Here is a 24121-nt window from a genome sequence, read left to right as displayed (position 1 = left end):
ATTTCATAGTTTCTACATTTGGCTTTGAAATAATGCTGGATCTAATATCCACTTGATTTTTATAAATTTTGCATCACCGAACTGAAACCTTCTGGCTCTTTATTTTAGTAAATATTTTTACACACTGACAGAGAGTTCACTTACAAAAAATACACCTCTCCGATGTTTCAAGTTCCTTAGTATAGAAAGAGAGTTTTTGCTCTCTCAAGGTTTCTGCCCAATCTCTGAGGAGAACCAACAAGTTCGAAACAGCTGTCAGGCCAGTGAAACTTTAAAAAATGGATCAAATTAGAAAGCGAATATATGGAGGCCTTGGCAGTGTGCATGTTTTCTAAAGTGGTCTGCGCTAGGGCAACTCATAAATGCTGGCGGGCGTATTCCCATAAGCTCTCTGGTGAACTTATTTTTTATGAAACTTACACAGTTTCTATATTTTGCTTTGAAATGATGCTGGATCTAATATCCACTTGATTTTTATAAAGTTTTATATTAATATTTTCTGTCCAAATCAAAGATCTGTTAAATCCAAGAATTCTTTTAAATCGACTTTGCAATTTATACTTCAGGTTTCTTTCATATCTGCATTCATATGCTTTAGTATTTTATGAGCAATGGGTCTTATTTTGTATATATCATTTTCTAAGTAAGATACAAATGAAAGAAATTTAATTTTAATGAAATCTTATTCAACATTATAAAGTGCAAAACATTTCAATTTTTAAGAGCTTTAATTAATATATTTTACTATCAGAAAATAAAATGTTTTAAGCAATTAAGTACATTTGCTACAAAATTCCAAAATATACACTACTGATCTCTCTTGTAATGAAAAACCTGCAAAAATCACACTATAGTTTGTAGTCTCTTGCATATAGGGTTGATAAAAAAAGAGAGAAATAAACAAAATAATACTTTTTTTAATTAATGCAATAAAGTAATACTAATAAAGATCTTTCATTAAATGTCAGATAGGGTTTGTCTAGACAGATTTTCTCTATGAGATTAGACCTGCTTTATCTTCAAATTTCCTATGCAGCCTATGGGGAGGGGGGGGGAAGTAGGCTGAGGATCTATGCCATAAATTGTTCATAGGATGCTCCACAAAGGAATCCTATGTACTCCTCAGACTGCTTTCTATTTATTTAGATGTTGAGTGATTTGTGTGCCTCCATTTAAGAAGGTTGTATATAGCAATCGCAGATTTATCTCTAAATGCAATAAATGGAAACAGTTTGGAAATAACATGGAAACAGTTTGAGAATATTCTTTATGAACATCTAGTGAGAGGCATTCAGTTTTATGATATTCCCATCCACAAAAACTGCAATCTATTGTACAGTTACTATCACAAGTTGGCTAAGAATTAGTTTGAACCCACTGCAGTTTTTCAAGCCACTTCAAGTTTCTAATAAGTAGGTGGTAGTAGTGATGGTCTTGCACCAAACACTGAAAATCATCAACAACTTAAGACATTCAGAAATATCCAATGTACCATGGGATTCAAATCCATAACTTACTGGCTGCAAAACAGGGAAAGAGAAAAACTATTCAATCCTATCATATTTTATACCATAAGGGTTAGATAATCCAGAAACCCGGCTTAGTAACCAAATAAAGCACTTTCTCAAGACACTTTAGGAAAATAAGCAGGACGACGAAAATAAGCGTCATACTGGGCAATGAAATTGTCTACCTGAATACTATGACAAACATTCATGCCACAAGGAGATTTAAACCTGAAACCCATTACAATGGAGAGTAGAAATGCTACCTACTCATCAAATTAGGCCAATATTCTTATTATGCAACAGTCAATGATACAGACTTTTCAAACTTCAGTAGCCCTGTAAGCTGCACAATGTATCCAATGTAAATAGCAATGCTGCAGAAACTAAGTGTTGTAGGTAAAAATAGTTAATGTTATTTTTATCTGCAATGCACAGTAAAATCTTGCTGTGTTTATAATGCATTTCTTGCAAATATACGAGCGATAGCATTCAAACACAATCAACAGATTCCGTCATGACAGGGATTGTTTACACTAACAACACTGTTATGTCTGAACACTGTCTGTCCAGAATGTAATTTACATTTTGTGGGTGTTTAATAAAAATAGCAATTTCAACATTAGAAGGATGTCCAAAAAATTTTTGAATATCCTACATACCATAACTAGCTGAGAATATTCATTTTACAAAAAGAAGAATAATGTAGATAATTATTTTTCTGAAACTCACCTTAGTTACAGTTCCTAAAGCAACCAGACATACCTCCTGACTTGGATGACTTCGAAAATGTGGAGTCATTCTAAGTGGTTCTATTGTGCATACTTCACCACGGCTAAGAAATGGATAAAACACTTAATACATGTACTTGATTCTACTTTACAGAACAGCTAATTTTTATAAACTGCACATTAAATACATATTCTGATACCAATTAATGTAAGCAATTCATGAACTTATGTCTCATGAGATGATTAAAATGTGGGATTTGTAAAGGATAATCAATTAAGAATAATTGAGTTTTATATTATAATTGAGTGAATAACAATGAGTTTTACTGTTGTCCTTTTAAATTTGAAATATTCTATGTCTCTGCTAATTTTGAAATCTCTGTATATATATCTTTGTCCCAATAATGGTTTAGGCCAAATATTTTGCCAATTATTCCAATAAAATATACATAATGAATATCGCTTATATAAATAGATACATAACTAAAACAAAATTTGTAAAAAAAAAGGCTTTCATTTTACCACCTGAGCATGCAGTGCTATTTTATTTATGCTTCATTCTTAACCCTTTAACTGCTGAGAACATATTATTATGGGCTCGGAAATACACTCCTGCTTTGCTAATTTATTTCTATATAAATTAATGTGTGTAATTTGCATAATCAAGTGGATACCCCTTGATTATGCAAATTTTATAAAACACTATTATTGCCATTTTTGTGAGTGAACAAGTGTATATCAAGAAAGTATGATGCTTTCCGGACTTCTTACTTCAGTAAGAATTTTAACTGATTTCATTTATAAATATTTTGCAAAATTAATTCAGCACATGAGACAATGTCAGTAGAACATAAAATCAGCAGTTAAAGGGTTAAACCCTGACACTCCATATTGTGTTAGAGTGCTCTCTTTATATTTCATTTGAAATGCATGTATAATCTTATATATAGCCAGTGTATATATGTAGCATTTCAAGGAAGCATTCAGAATGTTTTGGTTGGAAGGAAAAAATTAAGTTCACTATATCAACATGTAATTACATTTGAAGTAACTTATGACAGAAATATATATATTATTTTCAGAAGAGAATAAATATGCAAAATAAATTCAAACCAAAAATCTTGTTACACATACCTTCCAGAAAATATGCATCTTGTTTCATAAGTTCTTTGTCCCATCACTCTCCTATTGAAGTATACCACAAATGTAAATAATGACAAAGACAAAATATATTATAAATTGACATAAATAACAATAACACAATACCAATATGATACAGAGCTCTACAAAAGCAAAGTGCACATATTTCCTAAAGTCAATATATCAAATCCATACCTAGCAAAAGTGTATGGAAAAGGGAGCGATCTATCTTAACAAACAAACAGAAAAAAACATTCTATACATGCAAAAAATACATTGTAATACATGCATTCTTTCATAAAAGTGAATATTTGTTATCATTTCAAAGATAAACCATGTAACATTTAAGAGTCAGTTACACATTCTGTATTTTTATAGCAAGCTAAGGTAAAACAAAAACCTTATAGGGTACTATTGTTAACATATTAAGGCAACTTTATTGAAAGCCAGCAAGCTCATAAAATAGTACATAATAGTAAATGTATTCTTGCAATTGTAGTTTTGAGGCTATTCAAATATTTTAGCTTGGTATGAAAATAAAGATCACATACATACAATCTTCATTAAATATCGTCATCATCAATCAAATTCCTGCCATGTACCCTCAAGGGGTGTACAGGATATGATAGTACTACAAGAAAAATTACATCATTACTAACTTCCTATCTACAATTTTCCTCCAAATCAGTCTGTTACTTGTCAAGACTCCAACATTATCAGATCTTATATTTCTATTGTCTAAGGCACTTTGTATAGTATCAATCTACCTATATCTTGGTCTTCCTCTGGGTTGTTTTCCTGCCAACCTAGCAGAGAACACTTGTTTTGCTAATCTTTCCTCACCCATTCTATTTAAGTGATCATACCATCTGAGATTAGCTCTGCTAATGCATTTCTGGATGCTGAAAATGTCAAGTTCTTTCCTAATGTCCTCATTTTTAATATGACATTGCCATTCATGCCATCTGTTCAAGCCTATAATCTTTCTCAGGACTCTCATATCTGCGGTCTCTAGTCTTTGGTCAAGTGTTTTACTTCTTACCCAGCTCTCAGATCCATAAGTTAAAACTGATTTGAACACAGTCTTGTATACAGCTAATTTAGTGTTCCAACTAATTTCTCTCTTATTCCATATGAATTTATTCAATTGACTTCCTACCATACCAGCTCTGTTGATTCTGTTGTCTATTTCTATATTTAATTTACCATCTTCACTAAAAATCGTGCCTAAGTAGCTGAAATGTTTTACTTGTTCCACAGGTTCTACGTTCACAACACAGTTGACATTTTCAATGATTCTGCCTATTTTCATTGTCTTTGTTTTTTTATTGCTGACCTTCATACCATATCTATTACAATAGTTATTCAATTTAGTCAGGGAATCTTGCAGACTTGTAGTGGATTTATTTAGAAGTATAACATCATCCGCATAAAGCAAAGATCTTGACATTAACATCTCCAATTTTGATATCATGTTTATTACCACTTTCCTTCATAATGTGATCCATATAGATAACGAATAACAGAGGGGATATTGTACATACTTGTCTCACACCAGATTTAACATTAAACCATCTTCCTGTACTTCCTTCAATTCTAACTGCTGACTTACAACTCAAATAAAGACTAAGTATTGCTTGATATAATGCCCCATTGACACCATATAACTGTAGCATACTGAATAGCTTTTCTCTTGGCACTATGTCATATGCCTTTTCCAGATTTACAAAACTTAAATACAGATCTTTGTTATATACCCATGATTTCTCCACAATTTGTCGTAAAGTGAAGACCTGATCCTGACAGATTCTATTTGGCCTGAATCCAGCTTGTTCTTCACCAAGCTTTTCTTCCACAATTCTTCTCAACCGTTTCTCAAGTATACTTGCATAAATCTTGCCAGGAACACTCAGTAGGGAAATACCTCTGTAATTCTCACATTCAGTTTTGTTTCTCTTTTTATATATGGGTACTATGAGAGCTCTACTCCAATCATCGGGAATTCGTCCGTCTGTCCAGGCTTTGTTGATCAAGAATTTGGTATTAGCTTCAAATATTTCTAGCAACTTCTTTGTCTTTAAATTGGAAGAACAAACTCCAACCCACTTAGATGATGCAATGCATAATGTATTTTGATATACTAAAGTTTCCAGTGTGATACAAAAAGCAATGAAGCTATAAAATAGCTTCAATTATTTTTGTATCAAGTATTTTTTAAGCAGTTTTTTTTTAGTAATTATAATAAATAACTATATAATGCACCAACTAGTTTTACCCACTTATGTTTTTGTGGCCTCTTCACGATGGTAGATTGAGAAAGGATGAAACAATTAAAATTCAGCCCAACCTAAGAACAGAAACGACTAAACAAGGCAACAGTGATGAGTGCCATGAAACCACCAGCTCTTTGGATAGTTTGGTGGTGACTGTTGGAGAAGATGAATCTTATGGCGAGATATCTGGTTAGAGATTTCAACATCATTTAAGATGAGACCCTGCTTTCTGTGGAGAACCATGTGAGAGCAAATGACAGCAGTGGATTCCTTGATTAAACATGAAAGGAAATTCTCAAAATAAGGCATAGGTGGCTGCATCCAATCACTGATGTAATCTGTTGTGAATGCATGATATACAAGTCCAGATTTTTCCTCTCTTCTGTATTCTAGATCACTGATGTTTCTTTTTTTCTTATGTCAAAACTTTTGCTTGTCTGACCAATGTAAAGCAGATCAAAAGAATATAGAATTCTATAAATACCCAGATATATAGAAAGGCTTGCTGTCTTTCAGAAATCCAAGGAGACCATGACAGTTTGGACAGATATGATTTGGAAGCCACCTGGCTATTATAACTTGGATAGGGCAATAATCCTGATGGAAAGATTTCCAAAGTATGGGATGGAAAGCGACTGTACCAAACATCAGGAGGATTTTGGTTGGGTGGAGTATCAGAAAACATTGGAGTATCTATTGGAAATTGTTCCTGGAATATCTATTAAGGATGAATTGGTAAAAAGTTCCTCTTTTAGCTTGTCTTTATCTTTTAAAACAGACTCTCACGACTTCTCCCTTTTAAGGGTGTAACTTATGACTAATATTTTAAACGGATAGTATTCAGTATGGAAGGGCTTACAGAAAATGTCCAATGAAATGCCTTTAAAAAAAATAAAAGATTAAACTTCAAGAACAGGTAGCTGCACTCTCTAATTCAAACATGAATCAAATTCTTGGATGGAAGGAGTATAAAGTTGCTTAAATCAGATATCATGTTCTATATGAACAAACGAACGATACGAACTGATCGGTTAACGAACAGTTCGGACTGCGAACAAATCGGACAACGAACACTTTCGCAAAAGATTTTTATGTTCGGACACATGTTCGGATAATGAACACCTCACAGAACAAATACAAGAAGAAGCGACGTTGTGTGTAAGATTTGTAGAACTGTATTTTACTGCTATCTATGAACGGTTTCTGGAATGAAACTTTGACAGTTGTATACATAACCTTTTTGTGCGCTAGTTGATTTCTGTTCTCTGAATTTCTGTAAGTGCTTTTCTGAACTTTTTATTTAAAAAAAAAACTGATAATATTATGGGGCCTAAAAAGAGTGGAGTGTCAAGAACTGTGCTCGCCATAGAAGCCAAGCAAGAGATATTAGCCAAGGTAGAGAGTGGGCAGAAGATATCTGATGTTGCTAGGCAGTATGGGTTGAACAGGTCTACAGTAGGCACAATCTTAGCTAAGAAAGATATAATCAAGAAGACTCAAGCAGCTAAAGGAGTAACGAAAATCACATCTGAGAAACAATGATGTGCCATCCATGAAAAAATGGAGAGATTGCTTTTAGTTTGAATAAAAGAAAGGGAAATGAAAAGAGATGTAACTAGTATGACTATCATTCAAGAGAAGGCTAGAGAACTTTTTGAAGAACTGAAGAAATAAACTCCACATTCGTCATGAGGAGATAGAATTCAAGGATATCACTGGATGGTTTGCAAAGTTTAGGAGGAGATCTGGCATTAAACATGTGGTAATGCACGGTTAGTCTGCTAGTGCAGATAAAGAAGAAGCTGAGAAATTCTGTCTGAAATTTCAAGAATTCATTAAAAAAGAAGGATATTGTCCACAACAAATTTTCAATTGTGATGAAACTGATTTATTTTGGAAGCGCATGCCAAACCGTACCTACATCACAAAAGATGAGAAAAATATTCCTTGACATTACTTTTGGAAGCTAACGTAGTTGTGATATAAAGCTTAAACCGCTTCTTGTCTATCACTCTGAAAACCCTAGAGCATTCAACAAAAATTCCATAATTAAAGAAAGATTGCCAGAGATGTGGAGATCGAATGAAAGGGCATGGGTCACGCAGGTTCTTTTCAAAGAATGGCTGTTTAAAGTTTGTACCCCCAAGCATCAAGGATTACCTTCAGACCAATGAATTACCATTGAAAGCACCGTTGCTATTGGACGATGCACCAGGACACCCAAAAGACCTTGAAGATAATTGCTGAAAGACTTTCCCTGGCTGACAGTTCAGTTTCTGCTCCAAATACCACTTCGTTGATTCAGCCAATTGATCAGGAGGTTACTGCGGGCTTCAAGAAATTGAACACTCGCGCGCAGTTTCGTCGGTGTTTTGAAGCATGCCGGTTCTCCTTAACGATGACATTAAAAACGTCTTAGAAAGAAAAATTTGATATTCTTGATGCTATCCAGCTCATTCAAAAGGATTGGTCAGAAGTCACTCAATGACAGTTGAATTCTGCTTAGTGAAAGCTGTGTCCATCCTGTTTTAAGGGAGATGGAGATGATGTCCCTGAAATTATGGATGAAACTGAGACAACTGCTAGAGATCTGGAATTAGAGGTGAATGAAGATGATATTGAAGAGCTCATAATGGAACATGAAAATGATCTGACGACAGAAGCACTCCAAGAACTCTTGAATGAAGAACACCAGGAAACTCAGCGAGATGTGTTTTCTTCTGAAAAAGAGGAAGACGAAAGAGGACCAATGCAGACATCAGCTATTAAAGATCTTTTGAAGAAGTGTGAGGTTGGGATCTCCACAACGACAATGCTATTAATCGCTTCCGAAAAATCCTGAAAAAGAGAGAAAAGCAATTGACATTGGACAGATTCTTTAATGCCCCACAAACGGCGAAAAAAAACATGACTGATGAAAATGCAAGACTGTGAATATATGTATTATTATAAATAAACGTAGTAAGAAATTACATAATTTTTTATTTATTTTTTTGGGTGTCCAGAACGAATTAATCAAATTCCCATAAAAAATTATGGTAAATCGATGATCGGTTAATGAACAATTCGGGTAGCGAATATCGTCTTTGAACAGATTATGTTCATTAGCCGATCATCCTCTGTATATGTTTTTTAGAATTAAATGATTGGGAAACTGAGATAAGAACTAAAACAAATTTTAATGGCATGACTAGTTTCATCTTTAATAAATTACTTTAGGTGCAAAAAAATAAAAGAAACAACTAATAAGAACTGTAAAGGAAATAATTCTAAACAGTACAAAAAAAGGTTAGCATATGCATTTCAACATTAATGTGTTAACATTTGTGTATTTAAAAACATTCTCTCTCTGACTTCATTGTTGGGGTAAGCGTGTGCTCACAATCTCGTATAAGCCAATATTGTATAGCAGTGCAGTGACAGTCAGACAGGTTATAACTTAGGTTGTTATTGAGATGTATAGGATTGTGAATGATTTCTTTAGATTCTACTATTCTTCTCTCTAATTCATCGGAACAAGGGAAAATATTAGTAGATTTGTCCCATAGTACTGGATGGGTGTAGTTCTCTTCATTAGAATTTGCAGAAAACAGAACATGGTTAGAGAGAGCACTGGCTCGTGTTCTCCTGTAACTTATGTTTCTCTGTTGTTCCTAGATGCATAGCTCAATGGATTTCTCTCTCTGGCCAAAGTATGGCTTTATCACAACTGCACCAAATCTGGTAGACATCAGGATACTTGAGATTGTTATAGCCAGATTTAGGTTTGCTCAGTAAGGAGCAGAGTTTCTGTAGTCCGTATGTTGTACTTTCGAAGAACCCTGGCCAATTTGGGAGAGACAGAGCTGATGTAAAGTAGAGAAATGTTACCTTTAACACTTGTTGTATCCTCATTATGGCGAGGGAGTGGATTAAATAGGAATTTATTAATAGTTTTTTGTGAACAGCCATTCAGCTGAAATGTAGTCCGAAGGAAATTAAGTTCTTTGTTTAGTTCCTCCTCGTCATAAAGAAAGAAACGAGCTTGATGTCCAAGTGTTGAAATGATTACAAACTTTTGTGGGGGATATTAAAGATACCATGCTATTTTAAAACCTGGTTTTACTCCATTTTCCAAGTAAGCAAACACACAACCAAATCAAGTTTGCACCTGCAAGTCTAGCTGATCCCGCACATAGTGCAAGAACAACGCAACTCATGGTAAAAATAGAATAAGCTCTAATCACTAATCTTAATATTTACCCTTAATGCAAAGCACATCTCCTGGAGGAGATGTATGATGCTTTGTATTAAAGGCAAGGGGCCGCTACCCAGACCAGTTTCGACCTTTATTGAGGTCTCATCAGTGGGAGACCTCAATAAAGATTGATTATTCATATGGTCTAGGGAATTTTGAAGAGATTCATGGCCATGGCCCAAAATTAAAAATGTCATCTATGTATCTTTCTCAAATTCTAGGTTTTAAAGAGAAGGAGGAGATAGCTTTCTCTTCAGATAGATGTTAGCAAGTACTGGTGACAAAGGGTTTCCCATAAGTAGACCAGAATTTTGTTTGTAGATAGTACTTCTATACTTGAAATATCCTGAATGAACACAGTGAATTAATAGGACCATGATCTTCTTAGATAATTTATTTTTTAATAACAATAGAACTTCTGTAGGAACATTTGTATATAAGTTGACTATGTCAAAACTGGCCATGATTTCTTCTTCCTTAATAGTGATATATTTAAGGCTAGAGACAAAATCCACAGAATTTTAATAAAAGATTATGACTTACCGAAGAAACATTTTAGAGATTTGGCAAGAAAATTGGAAAGGTTATAGGTTGGAGAATCAATCCCTTCGACAATCGGTCATAGAGGAATGTTTTCTTTATGGATTTTAGGTAATCTATATAACCGAGGGATTAATGGATGGAGAGAATGAAGAGATAAACGTATGTTCCTGGGGAATTCTGTTATCGTTCTCAAAAGATTGTTTGTGCGATTATGAAGTTTGCATGTAGGATCTCTTTCGAGGATCGAGTAAGTGTCAGTTTGTAACAAATCTAGCATCTCGTTGTGGTAATCCTCAGAACTGAGCACAACCATAGCATTTCCTTCATCTGCCGGGAGAATAATGATGTCTTTGTTATCTTGTAGTTTTTTAATAGCCTGCCATTCCAACGAAGATATGTTGTTGATAGGAGGTTTGGCGTTGTTAATAATGAAAATGGATTCCATATGGAGTAGGTTTGCTTTTTGGGTGGGAAGGAAGGAAGCAACTTTTTCGATTCTCATAAGTAATTAATAATTCTTTTGGGACTGATCTCATAGATAAAACAAAATTGAGATCTTTAGTGAGAACATTTTTCTCAGCAGCAGAAAGGTTATAACTAAATTTGTTGATGACAACTTCATCTGGGTGAAGGTGTAATTTAGAAGATAAAGTTTTCTTGTTTCTGTTTAAGAGATTCAAATTTTCTAATTAGTTTTAGTTTGTTCTCATTTTGAACTCAGGAAGCTTGAGATTCGTTCATCTAATTAAGATGGTTCCATGTGTCATTCTCTAGAGAATGTTCAATGTTATTAGATAACACAGTTCTCTTAGCAAATAAGAAGGCCAAAGTATGCTTGGTGTCAAAGATTCTCTCAGAGAGAAGATCCAACTTCGCTCTATGGTAAATCCTACTAGCTAGATAAAACTTGGACATGGAATCTGCATCGTTTTAAAAACACTAACCTGTTGATATTCAGGCCAATTCTCTTTAGGGTCCTTTAGAAATCTCTGATGTTTGAGTGAGTTGCCTCGTCATAAGGACTAGAGATGTTAGAGGACTGATTTACTCGGTTGACGTACATGTTTTTTAGGATTAAATGACTGGGAAACTGAGATAAGAAATAAAACAAATTTTAATGGCACAACTAGTTTTGTCTTTAACAGACTTCTTCAGGTGTACAAAACTAAAAGAAACAACCAATAAGAACTGTAAAGGAAATAACTCTAAACAGTACAAAAAAGGTTAACATATGCATTTCAACATTAATGAATTAACATTTGTGTATTTAAAAACATTTTCTTGAAGATTTTGAAGAGAAAGCTATCTCCTCCTTCCCTGTAAAACCTAGAATTTGGAAAAGATACATAGATGACATTTTTTTAGATTGGGACCATGGCCATGAATCTCTTCAAAATTTCCTAGACCATCTGATTAATCAACATCCAAACATCAAATTCATAGCTGAGTTAGAAGTTAATGGTTCTCTTCCTTTTTTGAATGTTAAACTGACCCGTTCAGTGGAGAAATTGAAGATTTTGATTTACAGAAAACCTACCCACACGAACAGATATCTCCACACTCAGTCTCATCATTATCCCCTACAAAAGTTTGTAATCATTTCAACACTTGGACATCAGGCTCATTTCCTTCTTTATGACAAGGAGGAACTAAACAAAGAACTTAATTTCCTCCAGACTACATTTCAACTGAATGGCTATTCACAAAAAACTATTAACAAATTCCTATTTAATCCACTCCCTCGCCATAATGAGGATACAACAAGTGTTATAGGTAACATTTCTCTACCTTACATCAGCTCTGTCTCTCCCAAATTGGCCAAGGTTCTTCGAAAGTACAACATACGGACTACAGAAACTCTGCTCCTTACTGAGCAGACTTAAATCTGGGTATAACAATCTCAAGTATCCTGATGTCTACCAGATTTGGTGCGGTTGTGATAAAGCCATACTTTGGCCAGAGGGAGAAATCCATTGAGTTATGCATCGAGGAACAACAGAGAAACATAAGAAACATAAACAGAGAATATAAAGCCGGTGCTCTGTCTAGCCATGTTCTGTTTTTTTGCAGATTCTAATGAAGAGAACCACACCCATCCAATACTATTGGACAAGTCTACTAATATTTTCCCTTGTTCTGATGAATTAGAGAGAAGAATAGTAGAATCTAAAGAAATCATTCACAATCCTATACATCTCAATAACAACCTAAGTTATAACCTGTCTGACCGTCACTGCACTGCTATACAATATTGGCTTATACGAGATTGTGAGCACACGCTTACCCCAACAACGAAGTCAGAGAGAGAATGTTTTTAAATACACAAATGTTAACGCATTAATGTTGAAATGCATATGCTAACCTTTTTTGTACTGTTTAGAGTTATTTTTACAGTTCTTATTAGTTGTTTCTTTTATTTTTTTTTGCACCTGAAGAAGTCTTTTGAAGACAAAACTAATCGTGCCATTAAGATTTGTTTTATTTCTTATCTCGGTTTCCCAGTCATTTAACCCTAAAAAACATGTATCTAAACCGAATAAATCAGTCTTCTAACGTGTGTGTGTGTATATATTAGATGTATGTGTACATACAGTCCATGACTTACATAAGAGCTATGTTCCACAAAAATTACACAACTCAGATTTAACACCTAACCTGTTAATCATACCTTATTGCTCAAGTGTTTACAGTGTAGGTATGCAGTAGTGCATTAACATGTTTTCTAGGTTATTTCTGTTACTTCAATGTAGAAACACATTAGATTTCAGTATGTAATTATCAATGCAAAGTAATATAATAAAGTTTATTGTTTATTATATTACTGTTTATTAAGTATAAACAGCATGAGAAAATAGAGAAAAAAAAGTTCAATTTGATCATTCAACTTTCCATATAAAATTATCAAGAGATGACTGAACAGTGGCTGCTTTCTCCTCTTAAAAAAAAAAGCTCTCAATAACAGGCTAAGAACATCATCTAATTTCTCTTTTAGATTTTTAAGACCATGAGGTATTTGCATCCCATTCTCCAATTGCTGCGTCCACCTTCATGTTGACATTAAAAATTTACTGGCTTTACCAGTGTTAAATTTTTTCATAAAGAAGGCATTGTTATGAAAGCGTCACATTCAGGAGTGTTGCATGCACACATAGCAAGGGTAACTCATGGTAAGACATTTTTGATACCTTCCGCAGCACAAAAATCAACTTCAAAAATTTCAAATGTGCAACAGGACATATCATGTAGCTGCTATAAAATGCTTTAAAAGATAATTATCAGATAAGGTACTACCATATAATGGTAGCACAATTCGAAGAACAGAAGAAAACATTGCATCATTTGATTGGAAAGACCTCAGTTCTATTCTCATCAAAGATGAGAGGAATCTTTATATGGGCTTTTTCAACTGAAGGTGAGTTAGCCACTCTCATATTCAGTATCATTCTTCTCCTCCCAGAAACTCTGGTTTTTAATCCTGGGTACAAGCACAAATTGGTCATGAAATACACACAATTACAGTCAAAAATACTGTTGTTGTTGGTGGTGATGGGTGCAGGGGCACGCCAGTAGTGTCAGGCACCTGTGTGCAAAACTTTAGTTGGTGCCCCTATACCCCTCCCCCAATAAAAAAAACACTTTATAAAAACGTTATTTTTAATATTTGATGCCAATAAAATGAGTATTTCATTTTAAATTTTATCTCCTAAATAGGAGGGCATATTTTTAAAGTCAGAATCATTAGCTACACGTCATGTGTGTTTTGATATAAAAGGATCAAACTTTTCAAACATCTCAATGCAATTTAAAAAATTGCCATTGTTGCGATCGTAAAGTTTATTACTTTTACACGAAGAGCTAGATTTTGTTTGCCTAAAAACTGTACTGCAAAAATTATTCTTTTTATAACTTATTACCAACATTACTTTCATTATCTAAAATTGTTTGTTGCAAAGGATCAATACAAGTTTTAAATTTTTAAGGATGTAATTAATTCTGTCCATTTTTTGTAATTGTTCAAATGATTTAAATTTTTCTCATGATGATTCAGGTACATTGCAAGATGTTGCCTATATTCTGCTGATAACAGCAGAATATAGAATAAAGTTAAAAACTGCAGCAGATTTTCTTATATATGTTTATTATATATATTCTTTATATGGACTTTTTCAATCGAAGGTGAGTTAGCTGATCTCATACGGAGGTAGCAGGGTTTTTTCTCCTGGAAACTCAGGTTTTTCATCCCGCATACAGACAAATCGGGCCCTTCAGAACACATGCAATTTACAGACAAAAAATACTAGCTATGGTGTGCAGTAGATGGCGCTGATGTAGATGATTGGTAGTAGAGGTTCGGTGTAGTCGTGAAGATGGAGAGTTGTACAATAAGCGTCCTCCCGCGATGAGTCTTCAGACTCCTTGGAGGTGTCACGAATAATAATAATAATAATAATAATGTTTAGAGCAAATGCGAGTGTCAACAAGATTAAACAAATTCAAACGTGCATCATCCTGTAAACAGTAAACTCACACAAGTTCAAGTTTTTACCTGTTTACGCTAAACCTTGTTAGAACTAGGATCAGAATAAAATAAGATCTTAAGGAATAATAACAAATAAGTGATTATAATAATTTGTTTAAGACAAATCTATAAAATATAATTAAAATTTAAACAAAAATGTAATTTATTTTGATATAATTAATGAATAATATTTTTTTAAAGTACTTCCTCCTCGCCTGAAATCTTTGGCACCTTTACTATCCTGGCACCTGTGCTCGTCGCACACATTGCACATATTGCCGGTGCGCCCCTGGATGGGTGATAGATGGCATTGATGGTAGTGTCGTTGTATACTACTGGAGAATTAAGTAGTAGTAGGGGAGACAATGAGATGTGTGTAGCAGAATAGAGTGCCCTCCTGCAATAAGTCCTCAGACTACTTGGAGGTGTCATGTAATAATAATAATACTTTTTAACAATTTTTTCAGAACTAGATCAATTTTGGTGTGTGTTTATGCATTGGTTCACTTTCTTCACTTGTTCCTTTTTACCAGAAATTCGTACAGTTGATGTTTTGCCAAACATCAACTGTACGAATATAAACACAGCACATCTACGTTTATTAGTAAGAAAGGTGCATGCGTGCACCACAGTCTCCCTTGAAGATGACCACTGTTAAGGTGGCATACAGGTAACATACACTGCATAAGTAAAATTTTTATAACTCACATTTTTTAAAAGCCCTTTCAGATAATTCGTGCAAGTCCAATATATAGTTTCCACCAGGAGGTGTGTGGAAGTAAACTAGTGTGTGAAAATAATATACCAACTCAATGTGTGCATTTATGTTCCCCTTATATGATTCAGTTCAACGAAATAAACTGGCTTCAAAGAAAACTTAATGCATTCACTGAACATTTAAGTCTGTTTAGATGGTCTTCAAGTCTGTCAATCACACATATTCCAAATAAGTTGGTTTGTCTGAATTGTGCAATTAAAAACCTGGATTCCTGGAAGAAAAAGCTGTCATTTCTATATGAGATTGGCTAACTCACTTCAGTTGGAAAGCCTTTATAAAGGTTCTTCACACCTTTGAAGGATTCAATCCCAAATTTTACCAACCAAAGGGTATTGTCATTAATGAATGAGCATAGTGGTTCATATATGTATGAATGTATTTAAAAAATCAGAACCATACCTCTGCATTAATTTTTGCTAAATATTTATATGCAAACATTAAAATTAGAATTTTGCAAACTTACTTGAAATTCAATTCAAACACAGATCCACCACTGTCACTACATAAGGCTAGTGTTGGGTCATCTGTAAACTGAAACAGATTCATAAATAATTTACAAATAAGGTTACCAGTACGAAAAATGAAAAACATGTAGATCTAAAGAAAATACTAAAAAATCGGCAGCACATAAACAGCCTTTTCAGTAAGATGCAAGTTTACCTTTATGTGTAGAACTGCAGTATGAGGTGGATGAGCATCAAAAATAGTACGAAGCAATTTTCCAGCATTAATATCCCACATAATTATCTGCAAAACAAAGTATATCTACATAAATGACTATTATGGCTGAAGTAGTTCATGCCAAAATTAATATTCAAATTATTATTATCATCATAAGAGAAAATTCTCTGTTCTCCATTATATTAGATTAAAAGGTTAGAAACAAGTTTACAAACACTATAATAATGCATTAACTATTTTAGTTGGCATAAAGATGAAATTTAATGCAATGACAACACTATGATTTGTTGATAATGAGGTCTATATCAGAAAAGTGAAAGGGGAAGAGAAAGAGATTTCTAAAAACTCAGCTACCCTTCACTACAGAATACTGATTAAAGCAGGTTATTTCAACCTTCAAAATCTAGCAGTATTTCAAAGAATCCACTGGCAATTTGAAGTGAGCATAAAATGGAAAGTCAGGCTGATCTTAGAAGTTACATGATATTTTATTATTATTTCTTTTAATATCAATCTCATCTGTTAAAAGTTTCAAAATGTATACTATATTAGTGGCATGCATTTCTTTTAATATAAATCTCATCTGGTAAAGGTTTCAGAATGTATACTATATTAGTAGCATGCATGAGTAGAGTTAATAGAGAAGGAATCTATTGTTACTGTTTTTCTAAAAGCTGAAAGTTGTAGGAATTTTATGTGTCTTCTACCCACGAAAGGTTGTAAATCTATAGTACTAAAAGTTGTAAACCGATAGTACATTAGCTAAGGAATTTTTTTTTCTTTTTATTTATTTATTTTTTACATAATCCAAAAACCTTGCTCTAGACCAAACAAAGTTACATATTTCATCAAATTTTTAAGCCACTTCAGCCCTGCAATAAGTGGGATAGTAGTCTAACACTGGATGATGAAATTTATCCCCATCTAAAGAACAATTACAAACATTCATGCCCATGGTGGGACTTGAATCTGCAACCTGTTGATCAGAAAGTAGGTATACACATTAAGCAATGCCAGCTTAGGGAACATTTGTAAGGAAGGTGTTCTAGAGCAGCGCAGCTTAAACATTTTCCACTCACATGATGATTTTGTTAAATTCTGGAGTACAGTCTTTTCTGCTCCACCTCCACACTTTCCCGATTATGATGACCAACCTACGATATTGAGGTCCATTCATGCCCTTCAATATACTAGCCTGTCTCCATCCAGGAGATTAAAGCAGCTCTTCCATCCAATTTCTCTGCCTCCGGACCTGATGACTTTCCTGCATCTAGGCTTCGGAAGATTCTTCAAGACTTAGTGGACATTCTCCTTTCCAGAAAAGTAATACCACCATACTTACGTGCTTCAAGAACTATCTTCATTCCGAAGAAAGAAACTTCAAGCTGTGCATCAGACTTTAGACCTATTACCATCTCCCCTGTGTTACTTAGACTCTATCATAAAATATTAGTTAAACGACTTCAGCAACATATACAGCATGATTATAGACAGAGAGCTTTTGTCCCTTCGCACGGCTGTGCCGAGAATATACATCTTCTTTCTTCTCTTCTCTCTGATTCCCGACGCCACCTTAAGCCTCTATATATGGCGTTGCTGGATCTCCAAAAGGCCTTTGATAGCATCTCCCTTCCTGCTCTCCTTCGAGTGCTGTCTATTGCTGGATGTCCAGAACCCTTTCTTTCCTATGTTATGGAGTCATACTTGGGTAGCTCGATCACTATCATTACAGGGTCCCGTGCAACTTCTATTCCCACATGCGGGATGTTCGCCAGGGTGATCCTCTATCTCCCCTTTTCTTTAACTGTGTCACAGATGAGTTTCTTCACTCTCTTCCTAGCCATATAGGCTACTCTCTAGGGGCTTCTTCCTTTAATGCTATGGCCTTTGCGGATGATCTTATTCTTGTACCCTCTACTAAGATAGGCTTGCAGGAACTCCTTGACTGGGCAGTTGACTTCTTCTCTATTCGAGGCCTTTCTATTAATGTAGAGAAGTCCTGCTCTTTAGCTCTTGTCCCCTCTGGTTGTGACAAGAAGCTTAAGGTCAAGACTATAGAGTTTTTCCCTGCACGGGAGGCCGTTGCATGTTTTGACCATCCTGGAGAGTGAAGATATCTCGGTATCATGTTCACCCCAAAAGGAAGGTCTTCTGTCTCTTCTATCCTAGAAGCTGGAATCGCTTCGAGGAAAGCTCCTCTCAAGCCCCATCAATGACTGTTTCTCCTTTCCCACTATCTCCTACCTTGTTTTCACCACAAGTTGGTGGTAGGACATACATCTCGGTACTGTCCCGAATGGACAGGGCTATCCGTTCAGCCTTGAGATCATGGCTCCGACTGCTGCCTGACACTCGTACTGCATATTTCCATGCGAGGATGAAGGATGGTGGGCTGGGGGTTCTGATCCCACGCCTGCAACTGTCAAGAATCACGCAGTTAGAACTATCTTCTTCCCCCATCTGCAGAGAAGCTTTCTATAGCCCATTAATACAAGAAGACGTTAGGCAGGCTAAAGGCTGGTCCCATTATTATTATTATTATTATGGGCAACTCCAGGGAGTCATTAGACTCATCGAAGGAGGCCCCAAATCATATTCATCACAACTATTCGACATTCATACAGTATCTATCATACCTCGCCTTAAACTCATTCACTGTCACAGCATCCACCACAGACTCAGGGAGCGCATTCCACTCATTCACTACTCTAAAAGTAAAGAACCCAGCTCTAACACCTTTACTAACCACACTTTTGCCCAGTTTCCATGGATGTCCCCTAGTACTCCCACAACCAGCCCTGTTCAAGATACTTTAATCGAGTCAGCACCTGCAGAACACAAGAGGGTGAGCATCAGTGTTGCACTGTTCTGTGGATGGTGCTCCTTTAAAAGAATCATATCTGGTGCCTCCCCAGCATGATTGGGTAAGGGATGGGAGGAAGGCTGGGTTCGACGAGTATATTGACCTTATCAGGACAAGGATCAATGCCATGCCTACTTGAGCCCGCACAGCTCGATGGGGTATTGACGACTCCAACTGTAGGGCTGGCTGCCACTACAGTGAGACATTGTCTCATATAGCCCAGTGTTGCTTCCGCACCCATGGGGTCCGCGTGCGGAGGCATGATGCCGTGGTCTCCATTCTGAACAACCGCTTTAAGAACAAAGGTTGGGAGACTGCGGTGGAACCACATAATAGGACCTCCGCGGGTTTGCGTAAGCCAGACTTAGTGATTAAAAGAGATTGTGACAATTGGGTAGTTGATGCCCAGGTGGCGGGAACAGGGCACCCACTAGCCTATAGCCATAATAATAAAGTAAACTATTATAAAAAATAACCAAGATCTAGTTAGTAAGATAAGGGAGCATGGGGCAACTCCTAAGTTTACCAGCGCCACCATCTCTTTACATGGCATATGGAGTGCAGATAGTTATCATCATCAAATTCCTGCCATGTACCCTCAAGGGGTGTACAGGATATGATAGTACTACATGAAAAAAATTACATCATTACTAACTTCCTATCTACAATTTTCCTCCAAATCAGTCTGTTATATCAATACTCCAACATTATCAGATCTTATATTTCTATCGTCTAAGGCACTTTGTACAGTATCAATCCACCTACATCTTGGTCTTCCTCTTGGTCGTTTTGCTGCCAACCTGGCAGAGAACACTTGTTTTGCTAATCTTTCTTCGCCCATTCTGTTTAAGCGACCATGCCTTCTGAGATTAGCTCTGATAACGCATTCCTGGATGTTGACAATGTCAAGTTCTTTCCTAATATCCTCGTTTTTAATATGATATTGCCATTGATGCCACCTGTTCACGCCTATAATCTTTCTCAGGACTCATATCTGCGGTCTCTAGTCGTTGGTCAAGGTGTTTTACTTCTGACCCAGCTCTCAGATCCATAAGTTAAAACTGGTTTGAACACTGTCTTGTATACAGCTAATTTAGTGTTCCCACTAATTTCTCTCTAATTCCATATGAATTTATTCAATTGACTCCCCACCATACCAGCTTTGCTGATTCTGTTGACTATTTCTATATTTAATTTACCATCTTCAGTAAAAATCGTGCCTAAGTAGCTGAAATGTTTTACTTGTTCCAGAGGTTCTCCATTCACAACACAGTTGACATTTTCAATGATTCTGCCTATTTTCATTGTCTTTGCCTTTCTATTGCTGACCATCATATCATATCTATTACAACAGCTATTCAATTTAGTCAGAGAATCTTGCAGACTTGTAGCGGATTTATTTAGAAGTATAACATCATCCGCATAAAGCAAAGATCTTGACATTAACATCTCCAATTTTGATATCATGTTTATTACCACTTTCCTTCATAATGTGATCCATATAGATAACGAATAACAGAGGGGATATTGTACATACTTGTCTCACACCAGATTTAACATTAAACCATCTTCCTGTACTTCCTTCAATTCTAACTGCTGACTTACAACTCAAATAAAGACTAAGTATTGCTTGATATAATGCCCCATTGACACCATATAACATATTGAGTGTATAACATATGTAGCATATTGAATAGCTTCTCTCTTGGCACCTTGTCATATGCCTTTTCCAAATCGACAAAACTTAAATACAGATCTTTGTTATATTCCCATGCTTTCTCAACTATTTGTCGTAAAGTGAAGATCTGATCCTGACAGCCTTTATTTGGCCTGAATCCAGCTTGTTCTTCACCAAGCTTTTCTTCCACAATTCTTCTCAACCGTTTCTCAAGTATACTTGCATAGATCTTGCCAAGAACACTCAGTAGGGAAATATCTCTAATTCTCACATTCAGTTTTATTTCTCTTTTTATATATGGGTACTATGAGAGCTCTACTCCAATCATCGGGAAATAGTCCCTCTGTCCAGGCTTTCTGAACTATGCAGTGCAGCCACTGTGAGACTCTTATACCACCATACTACAGCATTTCTGGTCGAATATCATCTACTCCTGCTGTCTTTCCACATTTCAAGCCTTTGATGGCTTTTTCTACTTCAAGTATGGATATGTATTCCTGACTGCTTGCCTGGTCAGTGTTTTTTACCACTGTGCTGTCATCACTGCTTGTTTCATTTAGCAGTTTTTCAAAGTAATTACTCCATACTTCAAGGATATCTTTTTCTCCTGTTTTCATGTCACCTTTATCATCTCTAACTCCTTTTATAGCACCCTTTCCTCCATTCCTAAGTTTCTTGAACAACCTCCAGAATATTTTCCCACCTTCTTGATATTTATTTTCTATATTCTTGCCAAAGTCCTCCCATGACTTTTGTTTAGCTAGTTTTACACAGTGTTTAGCAATCTTGCATTTGTCTCTGTATTCTCTAAGAACACAGGCTGACTTATTTGACAGGAATTTTTGATATGCTTTCTTCTTTTCCTTCACTGCCTCTTTAACTTCCTGTGTCCACCAGGGAGTTCTGATTTTTTTTATCCTTGCATGACCTCACCACATGCCTCTCTGGCAGAATCAATCAATGTTTTCTTCAGTTTGCCACTGAATCTCCAAGGTTTGATTCCTGTTCTCAAACTCTTTCATTTTTTCTTCAATAATCTTTGTGTATTTTAGTCTACAGTTCACATCTGAGAGCTGCTCAACTTTTATTCGCTTTAAAACTTTCTTACATGTCATTCTTTTCGATATGAAATTCAATTTTATCCTGCCCAAGACTAAATAGTGATCACTTCCAATTTCAAATCCTCTGTACACTCTGGTGTCCTGCACCAGGGAGAAAACATCACTATCAACAATAACATAATCAATGAGACTTTTCTTATTCCTTGCCTCTTCTCTCCATGGGAATTTGCGCACATTTTTATGTTGGAATATGGTGTTAGTAATAACCAGTCCATGTCCTGAGCAGAAATCCAACAGATATTTGCCATTATTATTAACTTTGCTCTTTTCTCCAAATTTTCCCAAAATATTTTTGTATGTCTCACAATCATTTCCTACTCTGCTATTTAGATCCTTAACAAGGTCCAACTTTTCCTTTTTCATTGTGTCAGTTGCTTTCTCTAAAGCCTCAAAAAATTCCTCCACTTCTACCTTAGTAGAACCTTCTGTGGTACCATAGGCACAAATAATCTCATTGTCCAGTTCCCCATTCTCATATTTGCCCACATTACTCTACTTGAGACTGAATGCCATTCAAAAAGATTAGCCTCGTATTTTGTGTTGAATACTATGGCTACTCCTTCTTTTCCTTGATTGTCATTGCCTGAATATAACATTTTGTATTTATTGCTCAGAAAGATCTCATCAGTTTTTGTCTTTTTTGTTTCAGTCACCCTATTATATCGATCTGGTACTTATCTAATTCCTCACCCAGCTCCATTTCTTTGCCATTCAGGCTTCTTATGTTGATAGTACCGATCTTTAACTCTTGTGATGTTGAGTTGGGGTTTGTTTCCAGATTTGTTCCAGTAGCTGACTTTTAGCTGTTCGCCCTGGTTCCCTGGCGAAAACAATGGGGGGCCTTGTTTAACCGGGCGACGCCCCAGATGGCATGAAATTTTGTCATATTGTACCATCATTTTTTATTTTGGTTTAACCAATAAGAATACAATTTGGTTGGCTAAATCCCAAGTTGCCGCAGATAGTTATAATGGCTTAAAACAGCTTGGGCTTATGCAGAAGGATATAAAAGTTCTTTCCTTGAGGGGCCCTACAGGGCATACTGGTGGCATGGTGTTGCTATCAGAGAATGACTACAATGATAACTAGAACAGGCATAGGGTAAAACACTTGTAAAGGCTTAGGCCTATATCAAGTCTGGATATGATGTAAGGGTAGTGCTGCCCATAACCAGGACAAAGATTAATTTAAAAAAAAAAATTTAAATTAAAAAAAAAAAAAAATAACGAGTGGTGTACCACAAGGATCAGTGCTTGGTCCACTGTTATTCAATCTGTACATTAATGATATTGGGAAAGATTTGATAAGCAACAGTTATTTGCTGATGATGCAAAGATTGGTAGGGTAATCAGGAATACTGCTGATGTGCAATACTTACAGAATGATTTGAATAAGCTGGAATTGTGGGCATGGGAAAATGGAAGTTCAATGTCAGTAAATTCATGCACTTTGGCATGATTAGATATCCAATATCACATTGGATGTTTGTGATTGTGAAAATAGTAGTGGTGGTGGTGATGGGCAGTAGATAAGGTTGGTGTAGTTGCAGTTCATTGGATTGGTGGATTGAGTGGTGGAGACAGTTGTAAAGTAGGTGCCTTCCCTTGATGAGTCTGGACTCCCTGGAGATATCATCTAATAGTAATAATAATAATATATTGGTGGGATTACGCTAATAGAAACTGTTGAGGCTAGGGATCTCCAGGGAGTCCAGAGTTGTAAATACAGCTCCAGTTGTATTTACAACTCAAAGAATAATGGCAATGCTGAAACGAATCTTGATATGTAAAGATAAGGAAGTCATTTTGCATCTTTATAAGGTCTTGATAAGACCTCATTTGGGTTATTGCATTGTCCTGGTTTCTGTTGCGATTCTGATACAGTAGAGAGCGTAACGGAGAGTCTTAATAATGATATCAGGATTGCGGAATACTGATTATGAAGAAAGATTGAGAAATTGTAGACTGCAGACACCAGCAAACAGGAGAAAGAGGGGGTGATATGATTGAGACTTACAAACTTCTGAAAGGGTCATAGAGGATTTCAGTCAGT

The 24121-nt window shown here is 35.6% G+C and overlaps 1 protein-coding gene across 1 annotated transcript in view; it reads right to left on the bottom strand.

The window, feature by feature from the left end:
* The window catches only part of Vps8 (vacuolar protein sorting 8), a 519719-nt gene that overhangs the window by 390285 nt on the left and 105313 nt on the right, over nt 1-24121 (bottom strand). The window contains exons 7-10 of the mRNA XM_090395104.1: nt 16387-16473; nt 16190-16257; nt 3371-3421; nt 2238-2340 (exon numbers count right to left, since the gene is read on the bottom strand). Of these exons, the coding sequence (XP_090251230.1) occupies nt 2238-2340; nt 3371-3421; nt 16190-16257; nt 16387-16473 (309 nt within the window). The remainder of the gene's footprint in view (nt 1-2237; nt 2341-3370; nt 3422-16189; nt 16258-16386; nt 16474-24121) is intronic.

This window comes from Typopeltis vanoorti, chromosome 7 (assembly GCF_054136105.1).
Source record: "Typopeltis vanoorti isolate ZY-2024b chromosome 7, IOZ_Tvanoo_1.0, whole genome shotgun sequence".
In the NCBI taxonomy this organism is placed as follows: Eukaryota; Metazoa; Arthropoda; class Arachnida; order Uropygi; family Thelyphonidae; genus Typopeltis; species Typopeltis vanoorti.
Note: the sequence above shows the minus strand (reverse complement) of the source record. Positions and strands in the feature narration are given on the sequence as shown.